The 20,850-nt window shown below is 28.1% G+C and overlaps 6 protein-coding genes across 10 annotated transcripts in view; 3 read left to right on the top strand and 3 right to left on the bottom strand.

The window, feature by feature from the left end:
- Window positions 1-1,735: 1,735 nt before the first annotated feature.
- LOC132905848 (zinc finger CCCH domain-containing protein 10-like) lies at window positions 1,736-16,027 on the bottom strand. Its single transcript, XM_060957551.1, has 4 exons — window positions 15,885-16,027; window positions 4,318-4,921; window positions 3,868-4,153; window positions 1,736-3,746 (listed from the first exon to the last, which is right to left on the bottom strand). Exons 2-4 carry the CDS (start codon window positions 4,845-4,847, stop codon window positions 3,276-3,278), a joined length of 1,287 nt encoding a protein of 428 aa, XP_060813534.1. The 5' UTR covers window positions 4,848-4,921; window positions 15,885-16,027; the 3' UTR covers window positions 1,736-3,275.
- Window positions 5,984-11,237, bottom strand: LOC132905819 (sarcolemmal membrane-associated protein). Its single transcript, XM_060957479.1, has one exon. It carries the CDS (start codon window positions 10,079-10,081, stop codon window positions 7,679-7,681), a length of 2,403 nt encoding a protein of 800 aa, XP_060813462.1. The 5' UTR covers window positions 10,082-11,237; the 3' UTR covers window positions 5,984-7,678.
- LOC132905888 (G patch domain-containing protein 11) lies at window positions 11,687-13,226 on the top strand. The gene is made up of 2 exons (XM_060957617.1): window positions 11,687-12,540; window positions 12,644-13,226. The coding sequence occupies exons 1-2, from the start codon at window positions 12,318-12,320 to the stop codon at window positions 13,162-13,164; spliced, it is 744 nt and encodes a 247-aa protein (XP_060813600.1). The 5' UTR covers window positions 11,687-12,317; the 3' UTR covers window positions 13,165-13,226.
- Window positions 13,362-14,327, top strand: LOC132905918 (partner of bursicon). Its single transcript, XM_060957664.1, has 3 exons — window positions 13,362-13,770; window positions 13,851-13,975; window positions 14,063-14,327. Exons 1-3 carry the CDS (start codon window positions 13,650-13,652, stop codon window positions 14,231-14,233), a joined length of 417 nt encoding a protein of 138 aa, XP_060813647.1. The 5' UTR covers window positions 13,362-13,649; the 3' UTR covers window positions 14,234-14,327.
- On the top strand, window positions 15,661-17,533 carry LOC132905909 (bursicon). Its single transcript, XM_060957654.1, has 4 exons — window positions 15,661-15,724; window positions 15,892-16,058; window positions 16,692-16,817; window positions 17,267-17,533. The coding sequence occupies exons 1-4, from the start codon at window positions 15,706-15,708 to the stop codon at window positions 17,414-17,416; spliced, it is 462 nt and encodes a 153-aa protein (XP_060813637.1). The 5' UTR covers window positions 15,661-15,705; the 3' UTR covers window positions 17,417-17,533.
- Window positions 17,534-18,205: 672 nt separating this feature from the next.
- LOC132905795 (eukaryotic translation initiation factor 4 gamma 3-like) overlaps window positions 18,206-20,850 on the bottom strand; it is a 45,345-nt gene continuing 42,700 nt past the window's right edge. For all 5 annotated transcript variants that reach the window (XM_060957452.1, XM_060957461.1, XM_060957469.1 and 2 more), the window contains exon 25: window positions 18,206-20,812. In XM_060957452.1, the coding sequence (XP_060813435.1) occupies window positions 20,598-20,812 (215 nt within the window). In that variant the 3' untranslated portion in view covers window positions 18,206-20,597. The remainder of the gene's footprint in view (window positions 20,813-20,850) is intronic.

The following is a 20,850-nucleotide window of genomic DNA, read 5'->3' as shown; positions in this document are numbered from 1 at the left end:
ATACATCTTAAAAAGTTTTCTTTATTTGTAATTTTAGTATATATACTAAGTTATTTTCGATATAACCACCAGCTTTACATTTTAACACTTATCGTAACGTTATGCGAGTTTTTGTATATCTTCGTCATATACTTTCGCCGTCAGTTCACATGACCATCATCTTACGCAATCCTTTAAATCATCGTTTCTTGCGAAACATTATCGACCAAACAACTCTTGAAATTTTACGAAAAAAACTGCAATGAATATCATTTTGCTATGAAATCACAGACACAATCTTAAGTTCCTCTATAATGAGGAACGGGCAACCTGAATGCTTATGATCACGTAGTTTCTCTGTCCCTATTGAATTGTCGCATCCACGATCTTACTAATAATTCATCCATAACTCTATTATCGTTACTTGCCGTAGTTCGGTAGTGAATAATTTTTGGAAGAATTTTTCAGCTTTCGAGAAGCGTGAAAGTGTCATCGACGGGATTTTCAATTCGCATCGTCATTTTAAACGTGGGATACAAAGACAATTTAAATATTTAAACACAAAATTTTTCATGACGTATGTTAATACATGAATGAAGCTAGGTGACCTTCCATAAATACATTCCATCGTTTTACATAGTTGCTATATATAAACGGGTAGTACTTTCTGCATGATCCTCGTACATTATGCTTTACAGTTCTTCCAGTAGTAGAAATTGAGATATACATATATGTTAGTATAAGGTACAAGATTACAATTACTATCTGCTTTATACATATATTTGAATTAGTGAATGAATTATGAGTTATTATTAGTGATTCATATAATATCAGTAATTATGATAAATTTAATGCACGTATTACATAAAATGATTTTATATCTGATATATATAATTATATTCACTTTTTAGATAATTAACACGAAATGTATCCTTCAAATGATATGTGATTTTATATATAATGTATTTTAAAAAGTAGCATGAGTCAAGACATATTACGTGAGAAAAAGTTTTGAGATCTTAAAAACAAATTTACCTGGTTAATTATTTTGATCTACATAACTTGTTTTTAGTGCATAAATAACATTGATAATTATTAAGACAGAATAAGAAGTTGTAACAGTGATGGAAATACAAACTCATGGGTTCAGTTGTAACTTGCGAATTTCTTAATATCTTTTGTATCACTGGTTATTACTCCTAGTATATCTTGTATAAATAAATAGCCAAATGGCACATAATTGAAATTATATCAGAGAAGATTATTATAGAAAAATTTGTCCATGTGTTTCTATATGTACATACAAAAATTTATTTTCAACTGTGTTTTTGAAACAGTTAGCAAACATTCGCAAAATTATGAAACGTATTTTTTAACATTCCTATTATATTACCCTTTTTCCTTTATGTGATGGCGATCTTTACATTCATAAAATACCTACAATGGAGGATATTACTGTAGAGACATGGCTAACCAATCTGTGTTTGCAAAAGTACTCTAAACTATCCATCTGGACAAAGAGCTTTGCAAATCCCACTTATTAAAACTCATAGGAAGAAATATGGAAGAAAATGTTAATATACAAATTTTGTACATTATAAATACATAATTTATAACAAGATGTATTTATTCTTAGATATATAATTCATTATTATTCATTCACAAGATTTCTAAGAAGATTATTCTCCACAAGATTATTTTACCTCTATAAAAAATAATTAAAAAGTGGAATATGAGAATAAATAATTTGCAGATCTATATGTAAGCACATTTATTTCATTTTATGAATTTATCAATCAGTGCAGTTATAAACATTTTGAACATCAAAGCAATACAATTGTTTGAACAATTTCTATATTTACAATTTCAGAAATCAAAAATATTTCGTAATATTTTGTAAATGTCAGAATATTCGATTTTCATTAATAAGAATAACGTTTAGAATGTAATGGTACACTAAACAAAAGTTATATGAAATACATTTTTTCATAATTTTTTAGAATAAAATAAAATATTAAGTAACAAAATAAAATCTTAAAAAACTTCAATTATGTGAACAAAGAATGTGGTGTGAGTACTACTTCTGAAGAATTTAAAGTAAGAAGATCTATCTTTTTAATGAAGTGCTTATTAACATAAAGTTATACATAAAAGATTATACATTTGTATGCATATATAAAATATACGAGTACTTATTGCTCAATTTCTTATACTAATTACGCAAAATATATACACATATATCAACCCATGACTAATAATATGACTTGAAAACATACACATATTTATTTGGTTTATGGGATGCATATTACATTATCTGTATACCTGATTCTTACATTTATGGGTCAGGTTTAAATCCATAGTCTTTACTTTCCATCACCTAAACCCAAAGCCATTTACTTAAGTAAAATTGTAAAAACACAAAAGTTCACAATAAGTACTTAATTAAAATATCACTATTTTATAAGAATCGTTAACTTATTTGCTAAAAAGATGGAAGTATAAAAATTTTTTCTGAGAAAATGAGGAAGCAACAGAATACTATTTACAGCAGTGCATAGAGAACAATCATAAGGTTCACCACCATTTTTGTCGCAGTGATAAACCTTAACTTTGAACTTTCAATATAATTCATTTACATACTTCATTCTAGTTTTGTACTTATCTTAACATATTAGTCTAAACGAGTCATTTCTTACCTATATCTTTTTTAATTTACAAATTTGTTTACTTGTGTGAGATTATTTTTTTAATGATACAAAAAATTACCTACAAAATTATTTGTATCTTCATGATATTACATTATTAAAAGAAGAATAAGAGAATATCATTTTTGACCATCTGACATGGTTCTAGATCAGTATTCTTATTAATCTAAATCTATACACACTTTGGACATTTATTATGTTGCACATATTAACATATTAATGTAGTCGGCATTCACGTTCTGCAGGATAAATTACTGAAAGGAACGAAAATATTCAACTTAAGCAGCTGTAAGACATAGTAGTACAAAACAATTATGATCGTTATATTTGCTCTGTATGATAATTTCTATGAATTCCTATATAAATATTTAAGATGTCGCATTCTTTAATTAATATGACATTTTCATCTTTTTTTATAGTCTGCAGACATTTTCTCCATTTTTTTTTTTTTTTTTTTTTTCATTCGCATTCATTACTTGTAGTCGAAGAAATACAGTATTATTTTGAAAGACTGAATGCAGGAGACAGCACTCTTGACTTGTCTATGTGCTTGAGGTACTATTTGACGTTCCCTTCGTGCTTATAATTTATTTACTGCAACACAGGCCTAAGTTCTTGAGTCATAATGGGATACGAAACCAACGGTGCAGTAGCACCGGATATCGAAAGAGGTAAACTAGCAGGTTGCTGTGTATTAGGTGGCTGTTGATTAGTTGCCTGAGGACCTGAACCGCTCATCGTAATCGTTTGTTGAGCCATCGTAACGATAGGCGGCGGGATTGATACTGGTGCCATTGAAACTGCTGCAATAGAAACAGGCGCAACTGTGGCTATACTTACAGGAACTGTCGCAACGCTTGCTGTAACTGTACGTAAAGTTCCAGCAGCTACCGCTGCGTTAACCATTTGTTGAGGTGTTGGAGCTTGCGATGGTGGAACAGTGTTTGTGATAGTAACTGCTGGAACTGTAACAGCTGTTACATTTGCAGTTCGTTTCCCTGACATTCTTAACTGAGCATTTTGATCCAAAAGAAATTCATTAGTTGCTGTTAGATCGCTAACCTAAAGAAATAAAACGTATAAATACATCAATTATATGTATACAACATAAAGAAAATAATTATAACAATGGAATTAAATCGAATTGAAAATAATTATAGTAATAAAATTAAATCAAACTGACTTGCTTTTTTAATTCCTCTATTTTCTTTCTTAGTAACGCATTTTCATCTTCCAAAACAATTGCTCTAGCTTCATTACGCGGTATCACTGGATAATAATATCCTGGAGTAACCGGTTGCGCAGTATGTTGGCCTACGAGCGGTGAAGTTTCAAAATGAACAACAGTTTCACCAGAAACTATTCGTCTCTTTGGTTCAGGAGGTCCTATATAATCAGGTGGATGTGAAGATGCATTGTAACTATTATTTGTGACTAAATTATGTTGATCTTCCATTTGCCAGTGAAAGCTATAAAAATATATAAATATGTCATTAAACAAATATATTTCAAAGATATTTGGGGGTATTTCAAAATATATTAAACATTTGACGAAAGTTTTGTCTTTTTTAAGATACACATCAAATAATTTAGATAGGAAGAAGATAAACAGTAAAATTTTTAAGAGACTCACTTTCTATCCTCCTCGTATCTGCGATTCTCACCATTACTCGTACCATTGAAATTGTGCTGCGGCCTGGACACATTATGATGGGATGTTGTGATCAAATTATGTTGTGGTTCCTCATTTTTCCAATGTCTAAATTTACAATTTGTCCTTTGGCAGCTACCCTTGATAAAATCCTTACACATTGGATATTCGGACTTTTCATTGTTATTTTTAAGCCTACTCAAGATATGAGCAGGTAATTCTCCTGTTGCTCGAAATCTCTTCTCCTCACTTTCTGTGCAGTGAAGGAATTTGCAGCCAGGCCAATTGCACATCCCATTTTGAAAGTCATGGCAGAACGTATATTCTTCTACAGGATCGTCCTCGGAACGTTCGTGCAAATACTTGCAACGTTTACCCCTATGACACACGTTTCGCAGAAAATCTCTGCATACGCGGGTAGGTGATGCATCTCCGCTTACATTCGTCGCGCCTACTGTCTTGCTCGCTTGCCCGCCTCTCGTGCTATCCGACTTTTTTTTCAGCTTCTTCATCGATGATACATTGCGATCATACCTCGTAACGAATTCTTAATCAATCGTTATTACTCACACGTTATACGTATGTGCTGTAATTACAAAACAGTTTATTATAATACAATTGGTAATAGGTAAATCAATTTATTTTATACAAAGATAGAAATTGTAAAATTGAACATAGGAAATAAAATACATTGTCATCGATTTTCCTATTGTGAAAAACTGGAACGTTAGAACAATATCGATATCGAATATATCAGTATAGAATCATAAAACAAGTCGACAAGACCAGTCAAAATAAAATGATTCTTGCAACATCGAATTATTTTTAGAATTATTTATCAGAAAAACATTTAGGAACGCAAGATTTATTTTAGCAATTAACAAATATATGATTTGAATCATTTTAAATATTTTCTATGATGCCGTTAATTTGTTACTTCATTCTAAAACGTGCTTGACTTGCATCCTTTTGCACTTACGTAACATAGTCGGCAAAGTTGTATCGTAAAGAAAAATCTCTGGATATAACAAATAGAGAAGATAATATTTCTCTTGTCGCGTAAAACCCTGTAACATTTAATGCTTAACTTAATCAACTTACGTACATACACGCATATAAATAATACCATTTTTATACTTTGAAAATAATTTGGCATATACGTATATAATGTTGTAAAAAAGAAGAACTACCTTGCCCAATTGTTTAATTATATATTGCTGAAAGATTAAATGATTAAAATATTTATTACGATTACGTAACTCTCTCGCGGTGGAGATATTTTTAGTTCGCGTATATGTAGTCATGCCAAAAAGCGATATTATATCACAGAAGCATTTTCTGAACTTTACTACAATTTGGTAATTCAAGACGCTACAATCCAACACATGTTCAAACTATAATTACACCTCGTACGAGTTATAATTATGCACCATAATATTAAGCCATAATGTTAATTACTGTGAACAGGTATTAGTATAATGGATAGAATATACAGTAAAACATGTATAATATGTGTTTAAAACTTCCTTGTTAATTTTTTAATATCTGATTTTTGCAAAAATCGCGTAATTATTTAATAAATTTCCATATTCATTATATAAATTGATCGATGATTAACATAGGTTGTTGGTGAAGAAGAGTAAAAGACTTCAGTTAAATTAATTTTTATTTTTTTTATATAATGATTATTACATGAGTGGTAAGAGGTCAACAATGTTATATACAATATTACCTTATTATTTATATAAACCTTCACGATCGTAAATATAATTTCAATCTACCAAGAAAGTAACGTCCCTATAAAGCGGTCAGGCCAATGTTCTTTTTTGGGAAACTGAACACACTTTATATCATTCACTTTTACAATCGATCGGTATCTAGCGTTTAATAGGGCAGAAATAGATCGGGCAATGGCACTGTAACTAAACTATTAATGAATTAAAAAAATACGATTAATTTTAGTCGCGTTCGTATAAAAAGAATAAATAGAAAAGTATAACTACAACATTGTCCATCTTTTTTTTTTTTTTTTTTGTTCTTCTTTGTTAGAAACAGACATCTAGGCCATCATATTTGGAAAACCGCTAAATACATCGATTTAATAATAAGAACCACAGTAAAAATTTCGCACTGAAGAATCATTTTCGTCTTAAAATTTATTAGGTCGTTCGAATCGATATGCTTCTATTGTCATTCTACTAGTAAAAAATAAAAAAGAAAGGGGAAAACAGGAAACAAAAAAAGAAAAGCACATAATATGTATAACGAAATGGGAAACGAAAAAAATTATTGGTCAATTCTTCAAGCTACTGAAGAGTGTTAAACATTATATCAACAAATTATTTTTTATGTATGTACAGAAAATAATTACATATTGAACAAAGGAAAAAACAGCTGCAATTTAAAATCGACTAAGACTTAACATTAAATAATTTCTTTAAATCAACGAATTTACAATTAAAAGATTATATAATAATGTGATTATTGATCAAAGAGCATGATAATTCGACTTATTTCAGCTTATCATTATTATAATTACTACATTTCTCATTAAAATTCTTAACATTAAAAAATGTCAAAAGAACCGAATTAATTAATGGTTTACACTTTGAACACAAATAATCCCGAAATCGTTTAAATAAATACCGAGTATTTTTAATTAGAACGGATTTCAAACCACTAATTCTACAAGAAATATATTAAGGAAAGTTTATCAAGACGTAGGATATCGACACAGGCATTTATAAAAATCGTTCTTTGCATATAAACGTTATTTATAATTTATGTAATGATACATTTGAGTCGTAGGGTGCAGTGCTTGAATTGATCGCAAAAAATAATGACGTAAACGTGTGTAATATCTGTAAATAGAGATTAATACCATTTTATTCAAGAAGATATGATATCGAGATTGGCAGCATGTTGAACATTTTACATGGTATTGTCTATATTTTTTCTAATACATTTTCTCCTAGCCTAGAATTTTGTTCTATGTACATATTTATTGCTACAATTCTCTGCTTAATTTGATTTTGGTTCCTTGTTTTTAAACGGTAACATGGTATACGTTTGCATTATTCTTGTCATTTATCAGAGCAGGTTTTTGAGATTGGTGCTTCAACAACAATATCGGAAAAATATATACAATTCTTAATATTTTTGTTGGTATAAAAATGTTCAAGACTTTTTTGTTGAACCTACACGCTACCCAATTTGTTATATTCTGTATTCTCGAAGTATTTAGCAAACGATACAAAAAAATTACGAAAATAAAAGGAAAAAGAAAGGAAACTTTAAGATTAATCAATGTTAAAGTTATATACAAAAAACAAAAAGAAAGACATTAAAATATTTTTTCAAGCAACATCCATATTAATATAATTGCAATAGGTGCCACATAATGTATTGGTATAGTGTAAGTTGTATTTAATAAATCACCGCATTGTGCTTTAACAGATGTATATTTTTTCAAGAGCTCTGCTTTTTCTTCAACAAATGCATTGTACTTTTCTTTTAAAATAACCAATTCTTCATGGAGCTCTTGAATTCTTTGAGCTTCGTTCTTGGCACGATAATACAGTTGTTTTAGCTTCTCAACAATTTCTTCATGAGATTCACAAATTAACCAGTCCTTTAGGCTTTCTAGCTCTTTCTTGATGGTTTGCTGTGATTCTAAATTGTCTTCAACTTTTAGCGAATCCAGAGATCCTATCAAAGTTTGCAGCAAATATTCTCTGGTATGTACACCTTGCTGTGTGGTATCATTCTTAGATAATGGTTTTAGAGTTTTGACATAATCTCCTTCTAAATGTTCTTCTTCGTATTCTTCATCTAATTCATTGCTATCTTTATCTGTTTCATCTTTCTTTTCAAGCTGATCAATTTCCATAGGGACAGGCTCATTTGAAATGATGTTAATATTGCTCACGCTGTCAACATTCATTTCTGTTTCTTCGTTTCCCTTTAATTTTTGTACAGTTTGAGGTAAATGAGAAATTTCCAGCTGTTTAACATTTTCTTCGCACATAAATCTAACTTCCATTTTATAAGGTACAAAAATTTCTTCTGCTACTTTATACACAGGTTCTTCTTTTTTAACTTCTATAACAGATTTCTCACTTGTATCATCACTGGTAATACTGCACGTATCATCTGTTGCATCTGAATTAGCATCAGATTCTGAATTCATATCTGTATTATTTATATTTACATTTCCATTAACTAAAGTTTTTCGAGATGGAGGTGGTAAAATATATTCCGTTGAATTATCATTATTAACCAATGAATCATCTAATTGTTCTTTTGAAAAAGAATCATCAGAATTTTTCAGCTGATTTGAATCAATATCTTGTGAATTAATTTGATTATCTTGTTCATCTTTCACAGAATAAAAGTCCATTTTTGTCTCTAAATCAATGTCTACATTGTCAACATGAATGGAATTTAACTTATTAAGAATAATATTGATAGCTTCTATAGGATTTTCTTCATCCTTTGCATCTACCATGCCAGTTGTTACTAATTTTGAATTCATGTCCTGCAAAATTTGCATGTAATTTCTGAGGGCAGTGATCTGCTTATAGATATTCACAGAATCTAATCGAGAATCACGTAATCTTGCCTGCAAATTTTTCTCAATTCTAGATTGATCTTCAAGTCTCTTTAAAAATTCTTGCTTTTCTTGTTCTGTGCTTTGTACTATATCCTGTATTTTTTCTTCACTTTCTTTTAGTTTATTTGTAGTTTCTTGTAATTTTTTTTGTGTTTCTGTATATTTGCTACATAACTCCTGAAACTCTGTTTGAGTATATTTTGCTACATTATGAAGGCTTTGACATTCTTCTTCTGTTTCATTTAAACGTGCTTCTAATTGGACTAATCTTTGAGTTACCTCTAATTTTTCTTGTAATACTTTCTGTAATGCCTCTTTTGCTGCATTTTGGTAATGTACTTTTTCTTCCTGAAGCAATACCAATTCGTTTCTAATTTTATCTTCCGTATAATTTTTAGAATAAACAGCCAGTTGATTTTCCATACTCTCCACCCAAGATAATAACCGATCCTCTGTTATCAATGCTTTCCAAGATTGATTAGCAGCCTTTCGAGTATTTGCTACAAGTTGTTGAAGATGTACTAACTTAGAATAAAGTGCTTTCTCGCGTCTTGAGGCTTCTTGCATGACTTGATTCAGCTTGTACACATCTTCCAATGAAACATTATTGAGTGGAGATGCAACCGATGTACTAAGACTAGCTTTAGCTTCTTTTCCATCTGGCAAATATAACTTTAATGTTGCAACTATACATCCATGTCTAACTTTTTTTGTACTTTCTATCACATCTACTCCAAATTGCACTATGTCACCAGAACATACTTCTTTAGGTGCTGATTCTAAACTAGCTGCACTGAGTCTTTGATTATTAACAAATGTACCATTACTGCTACGTGTGTCTTGTAAAAAAAACTTTCCACCTGAATACCATAGCAATGCATGGTTTCTGGATAATACTTTACAATCAAAAATGGCATTGTTTGGTGTAGCTCTGGCTCTTGCCACAGAGCGACCAATTTTAACAGGTTGCTCCAATGTCAATGTACGTTCTTCAAAAGGATGAGAATTATCACGGCAAATTAAAATTCCTTTGGCTGTCATTTTGTTGTTTTGCATAGAGTTTATTTTCAAGTTGGAATTCTGACTGGCAGGAAAACTGGCATTTTGTACCCACTCACCACTGGCTACAACCATAGCCGATGTAAAATCCAAATGGCAAGTTTTTCAAGAAAAGTTTAAAACTCGTATGAAAAAGGAATTATTGATACATAATGAAGAAGGGGGAATTTGAGAATTTTCAAAGTCACGCGTTTTAATATCATCGAATATTTTTACTATCGTGTTGGTTTATCACGGAAGTTACTACTCACACTCGATCCTATAATTTGGACATGAGGATCATACATCGACTTTCCAAAACTTAAAATTTGTCATAATAATAAGTGACATACGAATTCACATGTTTTTGCAGTAAAAAAACTTCCGTTACTATCTCAACAGTCTTGTGGTGTTTCTTTTTCTATTTATCGTAAAATTCCTCGTACAAACGTTACAGTTACACTGTATTCGTCAATTACTCGAGTCCAGAATATTCCTTGGTTGGTTAATCAAACAAACGAACGTTTCATCAACAATATAATCAAATCGAATATTCCGAACGCATTAAGAATAGCCAAAAGATATGTTTCTTCGAGTAAGTAGCAGTGAGCGTACGCTTTCACACTTTCGTCCTTCGTACCAGTTCCCTAGCACTTTGATGTCTTCGACGATACATTCAAGGAAGTTCATTAGAAAAGTGTGAAATACACAATGCGTATTCAACAATACTCGAACATGATAAACCGAGTGATGTTGTGATCAACTAGATTAAGACTAAATATATTATTCTCGAACTACTGCATTACTGTATTAAGATACAAGCGGTCCACATTCCTTTAACTCAGTACTTTTCAGTTCCGCGTTTCGCTGTTTATCGACCGACGGCAGTATAGTCATCTATACGACTACAACGGTGTAGCAAATTCAAAGTAGACACTTGGGCGTGCTACATCGTGACAGTCATTCACGAGAGAAAGAAACGTATTTAAATAGAGACATTTAAAAAAGCATTTATAACCAAAGAACCAATGGCAGAACTAAAAACCATAAAATTGGTGTATATATTTCGAATCAGTGACGTAAAGCACTATTCATAGATAACTAAAATCATTAAATATTCTTTCAAATAATTATGCTAATTTTTTAAAAATGCCTATTTTATGCTATTTATTCTATGTTATTTATATTTAGCAAAACAAATTTATTAAGTTTGTTATAAAAGGTTAATACTTTATAATATAGAAGTATTAATTACTGTCACAACATAAAATAGAAGAATAAAATATATTTATATTTTTGTTTGCAAAATACAAAATGTGTAGTATAAAGGAAATATTTCCATATAAATATCAATGGACATCGCATGCATCAGTGAACTCAGATAGATTTGCACAAAAGAATAGGATAATAATATCGTTATAAAAAAATCTTTTAAAAATTAATTAAGAGTACAAAATGAATATACGTATTCACGGTGTTTCTAATACTGCTAGTACTTGATAAAATACTAATGTGATCAATAAAAAGGATAATTTATATTTAAAAGTATTGGTAGCTTATTTTTATAACGCAAATTTTATAATGTACATATATAAAGTTTTATAATTTCAAAGTAATAGCTTATTAAATGTTGTACTTTCAAAACTAGAATAATTAATTCACAATGAGTTATTGGAATTCTTTCTTATAAAACATTTATTTCTATTTATGAAATTATAATTAATACGAATTTTTATGATTGAATACTAGATATCAATTTATGTACGGTTCATAAAAATCATGCAAATATAGAATTGTTGTTCATAAAACATTATAAATAACTGAACAAGATAAATAAAACTATTATAGTTAATGAATACCTTTAAAAGTATTCGATTTGAATATTCTTACATGAAAACATACGAAGATCGATGTTTGCGGAATAGCTTAATGTATCCGGAAACACTGTGAATATAACCTAAATAAGATTACGTAGTAAATTTTCACGGTTTTAAACAAAGTTCATGGAATTTTTAACGTACAAATCATGTATAAATATTCTAATATTCAATATCAATTCATTTTTTGATTATATATAATTTTATATTTACTTCTTATAACTGAGATGTGAAATAAAAGAATTAAGTAATTTAATACATATAAATATCTTACATGTATGTATATACCATACACATATATGTCAAGTAGCTATGTATATCTTTTTTTCAGTGATTAATAAGTATTTTGTAATTTTATAAGACTTTGTGTTTCATGTATAAATAACCAAGATACAATAACATAATTTATATTTATAACAATAAAACGTCATAAAAAAATAAGCGAATAAATAAACATGTCAGATACAGAAGATTATATGTCAGATAAATTTTTACATGGAATTGAAAAATCTACTTCATCGAGTCTCATATATCGACATGCAGATAAAAGAAAATTTGAACTTATGAAGAAGAAAACTCAAATTGAAACAAAATTGAATGAAAAAAATAGCATAAAACATATTGAGGAAGAAAAAAGAGAAGCAGGTTTATCCTCTGCAATTACAAGTTCTAATAAAGGTTTGTTTTCTTTTTATTTCTACTAAAATTTCTGGTTTAATGGCATATTATATTATTGTAATGCTTATATTATGATTATACAAATTTATGAATTTATTCTTAGGTTATGAAATGATTATGAAAATGGGATATAAACCTGGTCAAGGCATAGGTAAAACAGGATCAGGAAGGATTGAACCAATTAGCCTTGAAGTAAAATTAGACAGGCAAGGTTTAGGAGAAGGAATTGCAAAAAAAGAAAGGAAAAAGAAAGATAATTCGCATCAGGATAAATTAGATAATAAGAGTATGAAGGATTTTCGAGATAGAATCGCACAAAAAAGAACAGAACAATTGTTAAAGACAGACTTGTATAAAAGTCAAAAAGTTTGTCAGAAATTAGATATGCGACAAGAGATAAAAAAGCCTAGAGAAATGTGGTTTTGGTTACCTCAAGATAATGAAGATGATGATAATAGTGATGCAGAGGAAGATGATGATATTTTGCCTGTTAGTGGAAAACTTGAAATTTTAACTAAATATTTAAGAGAAAAATATTTTTATTGTATTTGGTGTGGAGTAGCACATCTAGATGAAGATGATTTAAGAGATAATTGTCCAGGAGATACAAGAAATGATCACTAATGCTATTAATTTGTATTACTTCAATGAAAAGTGCATATAAATAAAAAAAAACAAAATCGAAATTTACTATGTTTTTACTTATACCTATGTTTTAATCATATAGTAAAGAAATCTTATAAAAAGCATACAAGATTCAGCATCTAAATAACATCAGTAATGCTTCATTAGTGTGGTCACCCACAGTGTATGAAGACATAAAAGATCCATTAGAGTCATAATGCAAAATACTGAAAAAGTACAGCAGAAAAAAATCTAGCAGTGTACAATGTAAAAGCAAGGGAAACTTAGCCTGATTCAGCTATGCTATTATTTCCTAGCAGGAGTTCAGCACCCCTAAGTAACAACATGTTGGAGGGAAAGTTACCTATAAAAGCATCTGTTTTATTTTCTGTTCTTTCATTTCAGTCAGAATCTTTGACCATACCTTTACTATATTCAAAATAGATTAAGTAAAACAAATATCACTTAAAGGAATCCCTATCACAATGTTTATATTTGCACTTTTCTTTGTATTAACAGCATTTATATATATGAATGATACAGTTGCTCAAGTAACAGATGATGAAAATTGTGAAACACTACAGTCAGAAGTACATATTACAAAAGGTACTATTTTTATTTTGAATTAATTAGCTTCATATACAAGCAAGTATGTGTAAAACAAAGATATTTTTTTATTATTTTAGATCAATATGATGAAATAGGTCGATTAAAAAGAACATGTAGTGGAGATATAACAGTTACAAAATGTGAAGGGTTTTGCAGTTCACAGGTACAACCAAGTGTTGCAAGTACAACAGGATTCTCAAAGGTGAGGATATTGTTTTAAAGAAGAACAAAATTCATATAAAAGTAATGAAATATACATTTTCGAAATTAATTTTTATTTCTCCAATAGGAATGTTATTGCTGTCGTGAGAGTTATTTAAAAGAAAGGCACATCACACTACACCATTGTTATGATGCAGATGGAATAAAATTAATGAATGAAGAAGATGGGGTAATGGAAATCAAGATAAGAGAACCAGCAGAATGTAAATGTATTAAATGCGGTGATATATCCCGATAAATATGAAAATATTTTATAAAAGCATTAATAAAATATAAAATAGAAATTATATGTAATACAAATAATGTGATTTAAAATAAAAATATAGAACATATTTAAGACAATTTACTTTCCCTTTCCTCTTATATTTGTAAACTGTATTAAAAAATACAAATTAAATACTACAATGCTAGATTAATTAAATGTGTATTTTGAAATGTTATAAATTAGATACTAAAAAACAATAATAGATATTATGCTCAATATAAGGTTGTTGGTTTTTATATTATACATAATTTTGTTTCCATAACTAGCGAGTAATAAAATTTAATTTATTTATGACTAAAAATTTTAACAAAAATAGAATTTTATTTATAAAAACAAAAATTGATATAAGATATTTAATATAATCGTGAATGGAATTTAAGATAATTATCAATTAAATTTCACATAGATTATATTAATGCATATTATTAAAACAAATAGATTAAAACGTCATTAAAATAATAGATAAAATGTACCAGTTATTAGTATAACTAACATATAACAAATAATTAATTTCCCAATTTTATCATGAATAAAATAGTTAAAAGCTAAAGCCAAATGATAACATTATAAAAAATACTAATAATACTATATTTTAGAATTTTTAACAGCTAGAAATATGTATATATGCTGTAAAATATACAAAATAATTCTTTGCCATCTAAATCAATAAAGCACCATAGTTTATATACAGTTTATTGTTTGATTATAATTTTCACTGTGGTAATGTACAACAAATTATTGTCAAAGTCTATTATACTGCAATGGAAAATAATATTATGTAATATTACTTGTATAAACAATTAATTTAAAAAGGAATTGTTAATTTTGTATGTAGATAAAATTATAAATATATAAATATAAATAAAATTTAACATGTAACTAGGATTTGCATTGATTATAATATACTAAAAATTATTTATGATTTAGATGTTTTAATTGTTAGCAAGATTATAGTATTATAGAATATAATTTTTATATACATATATATGTAGTTAATATATCATGCATATAATTATTACCAAAACAAATGTCATTATATTTGTAAATATATAGTGATAACTTATAATAAAAGCATAACAATATAAAAAAAGTTGTAATGTATAAAAAATTATAAGAAATTAAACTTTGTCTTTACTTATAATAAATTGCTTTCATAGAATATTATCATTGAATATTATAAAAGATATTATTTATAAATCTAAAGTATGAAAGAATATTTGATGAAAATGTTTGCTATATATATGAAACAATATTTTCAAAAACATTTTTATTCCCTAATAATAGTTCTATATCATATATTTAATCCCTTTCTTAATGCTATTAACATACGCATGAAAAGGGAAGGGAGAAAACATGATCACCTACAGGGTATAAAAGGATAGAACGTACAATCTCTAAGCACAGTAAAGTGGTAGATCTAAGAGGAAAAGTATCGTGCTAACACTATGTTACTATATCATATTGGTAAATAAAGAATTATATAATACTTGTGTTATACATTAACATTAAAATTAATATAAGCAAATAAAATAAATGAAATTTTATAATTGAAATTATAAGCAAAATAAGAAACATAAAAGTATAATGTATATCGATATAATATTTATATTATTCTATTACTTACTGTGTAGTAGGTGCCAGTGTTTTAATATCCCTGCTAAGTGAAACTGCAGAAGCTCTTATAGGCGTTGATGAATGTCAAGCAACTCCAGTTATCCACTTTTTGCAATATCCAGGATGTGTCCCAAAACCAATTCCTAGTTATGCTTGTAGAGGACGTTGTAGCAGTTACCTACAGGTAATATACATATATAAACAAACAAGTAATTTCACTTATAAATATATCAATATAAACAAATAAAAACATTTCCAATATAGAAAAATACATTGTATTTTATTTTTATACAAAAAATTTATAAATCTTATCTACATTAAGAATAAAAACAATAGACAATTCTTTAAGAAATATTTGTTTAGTTTTATACTTTTCATTAATTATTGATTAAAAATAAATAAAAACATATTACTTATATTAATCAGTTTTAAAAATCTTTCAAATTTTATTATATATTATATAATATTATTTTATATTAATATTAACATTAAAATAATCGAAGTTTATGTAAACATTTAAACTTAAAAATATTCTTTTAAACATTTATAATATTCTGATTTGTATAAGCGTGCATAATAAGATGTAGGTATCACTGTTTTTCATTCATGATTATAATATATGTATAAAAAAGTCTAAGTATTTTCTGTTACTTATATTATTTATAATTCCTATAAACATACAATTAGGCATCAGCTTTATATTCATATTTACTGAATATCATAGTATCCTGCACAATGTTATCTCAACCATATATTTCATAGAAAATTGACAAATTAATATATATAAACATCTATTCATTCGTACCTGTTTCTACAGGTATCTGGATCAAAAATTTGGCAAATGGAGAGAAGTTGCATGTGTTGTCAAGAAAGCGGTGAACGAGAGGCCAGTGTATCCTTATTTTGTCCGAGAGCCAAACCAGGCGAAAAGAAATTCCGAAAGGTTAGGTTAATGCTTTGACTTAATCATAGATTTTTTAACATTTTGGATAAATGTGATAAATTAATGAAGTGTTGGCCGATTAGTCACTCGCACTATAAAATCAGGAGCAAATCTTTTGATACCATGAGTTCCTCACAGCCATATTGTTTTTGTCTAACTGATCAGTGGGAAGCGCATCTGAAAATGAATATCGCGCGTCATTTGAATTGGATTATCCTACAAGGACTATTTATAAATACAAAATCATGTTTGTTTGTATAATTTATAACTAACATGTATAACAAATCAAATAAAAATATTTTTATTTAATAAAATTATGTATATATATATACAATTATATATAAAATTATATATATATATACACATATTGAATTAAATTATTTGAATATATATATATATCCAATTTAATTCAATTCAATTCAATTTACCAGCTAATTATTCGTTCATAGGTAATTACTAAGGCGCCTTTAGAATGTATGTGTAGACCATGCACTAGTGTAGAAGAATATGCAATTATCCCACAAGAGATTGCTGGATTTGCCGATGAAGGCCCGTTTACGACCTCTGCGCATTTTAGAAGATCTTCCGACTTGCAGTAATTCTTTTATCAAACTTTATATTGTAAAATTAAAAAAATAAAAGAAAATATTATAGATAAGAAATACTTTATTGGATGTAACGTTATAAAAACGTAAATAAATTGAAAATGTAAAGTATTTGATGTAAAAAATTCATTGATATATAATATAAATGCTATACATTATATTAAAAATGTGTTTATCCTCTGCTAAATATTTTCCATACATAGAAAACCTTCGATGATATTATATATTATTTATATACGTTATTTTAGCATTCTTACGTTAAAGGAAATGAAAGATAGTTTTAAGAAAATATCGTGAAAGATAACTAATATTTTGATGGATGTATATCAGAAGCCTTATTATTTTGTTATAAATAATTTCAGTTATATTACATACATATAAAATAACTACATTGTAATAAATATACAATATAGGATATTACGCGTTTAGTATTTTTCTAAAAATGCGTATTTAAGTGATACATTACAGTATGATTATAATTATTGCATCTTAATGTTATACTGTAAATTATTACATCCTGTTAAGTATACAATATCTACAATTTTTGAAATTTCAAGTGCATCAGATATTAACGTTGAAACTTTAATAAGATTTATTCGAAATCGTGTACATATATATAATTCGTATAGTATTACACGTATTTCGTTCAGGATTATGGAAACAATATTATTTGAACAGTGTTACAAAAAAATATACAGGTTACTAATTTAATTAATTAGTTTCTTCGGCGGTGTGATCGATGTATCTAGACAGGCGTATATTCAAGAAAATAATCAACAACAGTTTGACATGGAGTTCTTTTTTATTTTTTTTTCTTTTATGTATAGATATGATTTATCATAGAAGTGTACGTGTGTATTTTTGTATTGTGTTTTGGAATTTTTCGTGATATTTTATTTATATTTTGTATATGTGTATTAATGTAAACGTAGGCACACGCAAATATATGTAAAATAGCTATATACGTGCGTGTTCATACGTGATCCATCGGCACAATGCGTCGCATGCATGTGCAACATTCCAGTCAGCATAATAACAATGCTATCTTCTTCCATTATTTTTGCAAACTGATCATATTTCACTTACAATATTTACTTATTAAATATTTACAGGGATCATTTTTTTGTTGTAATTCACTTATCGACATTTCCTCAACAACGTTTTTTAATATATAAATTATTGTAATTTTATTTATTTACTGCGCCTTCTATTTTATGTTTCAACCCGTCGAATGATACATTCTACTACTGAAGTAGAATGAAATCTTTCAAGGAGACAAATGTTATAAATCATTAATACTTAGCTCATACACAAAATTTTCCATTCTTCTGTATTTCATGTATGTCTCATTTTTACAGTGTGAAAAAAGTAATAGTGATGTATTTGACTTTCCCTACAATCTCATCCTTCTTATCTCCTTCGATTTTGTCATGTTCAAAAAAATGCTGCGTTTTATACTTAAAAATTTTCTATTATATAATTCACAAAAAACAAAAGTTTTTCAACATTCTGTAATTAATTTTAGATTATTAAACAGAAATAAAGAATTTGGAATACAAGCAAATTATATAGTGTAATTATAAGATGCAATAAAAGAAATAAACATATAATGAATTCACGATGGTGAAGGGTATATTCGTATGAAAATTTAAGAACAAGCTATGGACATTCTGTGAAGCAAGAACTATAATTTTTTTATATTGTATATTTACATACACATGTACATGTATAAACATATGTTTACGCATACATATGTATTTAATGCAAGTTAGATAAAATATCTACGTGGTAACCTTCTATCCCTTCAACAACGCAAAGAAACTTTGAAAAAATGATAAATGACAAATTCTGCTAGTATCTAATAATCAAATAACAAATTTGAACATTTCGGTATTAATTAATAATTACAATTTCTTAAATAGGGAGAATACATTCAATACGAGAAACATTAGACAAAAACAATGTAGTATTTCCTAAAATTAAACGAAAATTTTTCATGATCATTCAAATTTCCTATTTCATTTTGTGTATTATATATAAATGTACATACACACACACGCGCGCACGCACGCACACACTGTATATATAAAGTCATATATATATATATATATAATTGTGTGTGCGTGCACGTGTGTGTGCAATATACTCAGAAAATGTATTTTTCACACTGTACTTTAAATTAGTGTAATAATTTTATACAATTTCCTATTATACGGTCGATCTGGATTCATGCAGACATATTCCACGCACTATGACCTGCTCTCTCAATGTTCATAAATAACTAGTGTTAAAAAATAGTAGCGCCTTAATATGCACACCATTTGTATCCTTTTTCTAGTTTCAGCATATTTTGCATTACGAAACATATCGCACCGAACCACAACATGGTTCGTAGTGTTATGTTTTAGTGTTCACTTTCATTCACTTTTAGTTGTGAATGTATATTTTCCTTCATATAGTTGAATACATTATAAGTTCGCAAGATATAAATTAGTAATTGTTATATTTGTTATAATCGTAGAAAGAACCATTGCCCTTGCGTCAGGCTTGGTTATATAGTTTTCTTTTGCATATCTCAAATATAATTTACTTAAAATTGATCTACTTATACACATCTGATTTTTAATTTTTTATCTACCTTGCACATAGCAAGTACCGGCTGTTTTGCAAATATCATTTGATGAAATTGAATAAAGCTTTTAGAGTTACCAATATAAAGCGTAAAAGAAAAATTGTACGTAATATTCAATTTATTGGGCGATTGACAAGCTGCAGTGACATCGCAACACATAAGAAATACGATAATGTCCTTGAGTGTTTTTTTTTTTTGCTTTATTTAAACTTTAAACCATTTCAATGAATTATATATAATAATTATCTTGTATTTACTTCTGTATCATAATTAATAATCTGCATCTTCATTATGTATAGCGGTCTCAGCTATTGTGTCCGTTTTTATGATAACCTTCTTTATTATTTGTCACTTCTTGTTCTTTGAAGTTCTATACTATAATACATGCACACGCGCACATCACTTTTTGTATTCTCTCAATACATATGATGTTTTCCTTTAAAAAAACTGCAATTTGATTTCACTTCGCGTAGTTTTTTTTTAACGAGGAAACATATATTTAAGTCTTTTTAATAGACGATACTGTACTCGATCACGGTATCGTCAACAACGTTCTTGGCTGACGCTAGTTGATACGTCTTCTACACTGGAAGCATCATCAGCTTCTTGTAAACCAGTGAAAAACGAAGTCAGCGCCATCGTCGCAACTCCATGCCATTCACGCTGGGCTGGTTCAGGACTCTTTTTCCACGTTAGGAACGCGTCACTGGATATTATATTATAGTCAGACAAATTTGTCATAATATTGAAGAGAGTCCCTGTAGGTTTAAATTTTTTATAATTATAACTAACTTTC

This window comes from Bombus pascuorum, chromosome 1 (genome assembly GCF_905332965.1).
Source record: "Bombus pascuorum chromosome 1, iyBomPasc1.1, whole genome shotgun sequence".
Taxonomy (NCBI): domain Eukaryota; kingdom Metazoa; phylum Arthropoda; class Insecta; order Hymenoptera; family Apidae; genus Bombus; species Bombus pascuorum.
This window is presented reverse-complemented; position numbering and strand designations above follow the sequence as displayed.

Excerpts from the sequence above, each read along its gene's own strand:
- LOC132905848 (XM_060957551.1), bottom strand. The coding sequence starts at position 4,847 with ATGAAGAAGCTGAAAAAAAAGTCGGATAGCACGAGAGGCGGGCAAGCG. Across the intron at positions 4,154-4,317 it reads AGATACGAGGAGGATAGAAA|CTTTCACTGGCAAATGGAAG; the intron begins GTGAGTCTCTTA and ends ATATTTTTATAG. Across the intron at positions 3,747-3,867 it reads TAGAGGAATTAAAAAAGCAA|GTTAGCGATCTAACAGCAAC; the intron begins GTCAGTTTGATT and ends TTATTTCTTTAG.
- LOC132905819 (XM_060957479.1), bottom strand. The coding sequence starts at position 10,081 with ATGGTTGTAGCCAGTGGTGAGTGGGTACAAAATGCCAGTTTTCCTGCC.
- LOC132905888 (XM_060957617.1), top strand. The coding sequence starts at position 12,318 with ATGTCAGATACAGAAGATTATATGTCAGATAAATTTTTACATGGAATT. Across the intron at positions 12,541-12,643 it reads AATTACAAGTTCTAATAAAG|GTTATGAAATGATTATGAAA; the intron begins GTTTGTTTTCTT and ends ATTTATTCTTAG.
- LOC132905918 (XM_060957664.1), top strand. The coding sequence starts at position 13,650 with ATGTTTATATTTGCACTTTTCTTTGTATTAACAGCATTTATATATATG. Across the intron at positions 13,771-13,850 it reads AGAAGTACATATTACAAAAG|ATCAATATGATGAAATAGGT; the intron begins GTACTATTTTTA and ends TTATTATTTTAG. Across the intron at positions 13,976-14,062 it reads GTACAACAGGATTCTCAAAG|GAATGTTATTGCTGTCGTGA; the intron begins GTGAGGATATTG and ends TTTCTCCAATAG.
- LOC132905909 (XM_060957654.1), top strand. Across the intron at positions 16,059-16,691 it reads GTTGTAGCAGTTACCTACAG|GTATCTGGATCAAAAATTTG; the intron begins GTAATATACATA and ends CTGTTTCTACAG. Across the intron at positions 16,818-17,266 it reads GCGAAAAGAAATTCCGAAAG|GTAATTACTAAGGCGCCTTT; the intron begins GTTAGGTTAATG and ends ATTCGTTCATAG.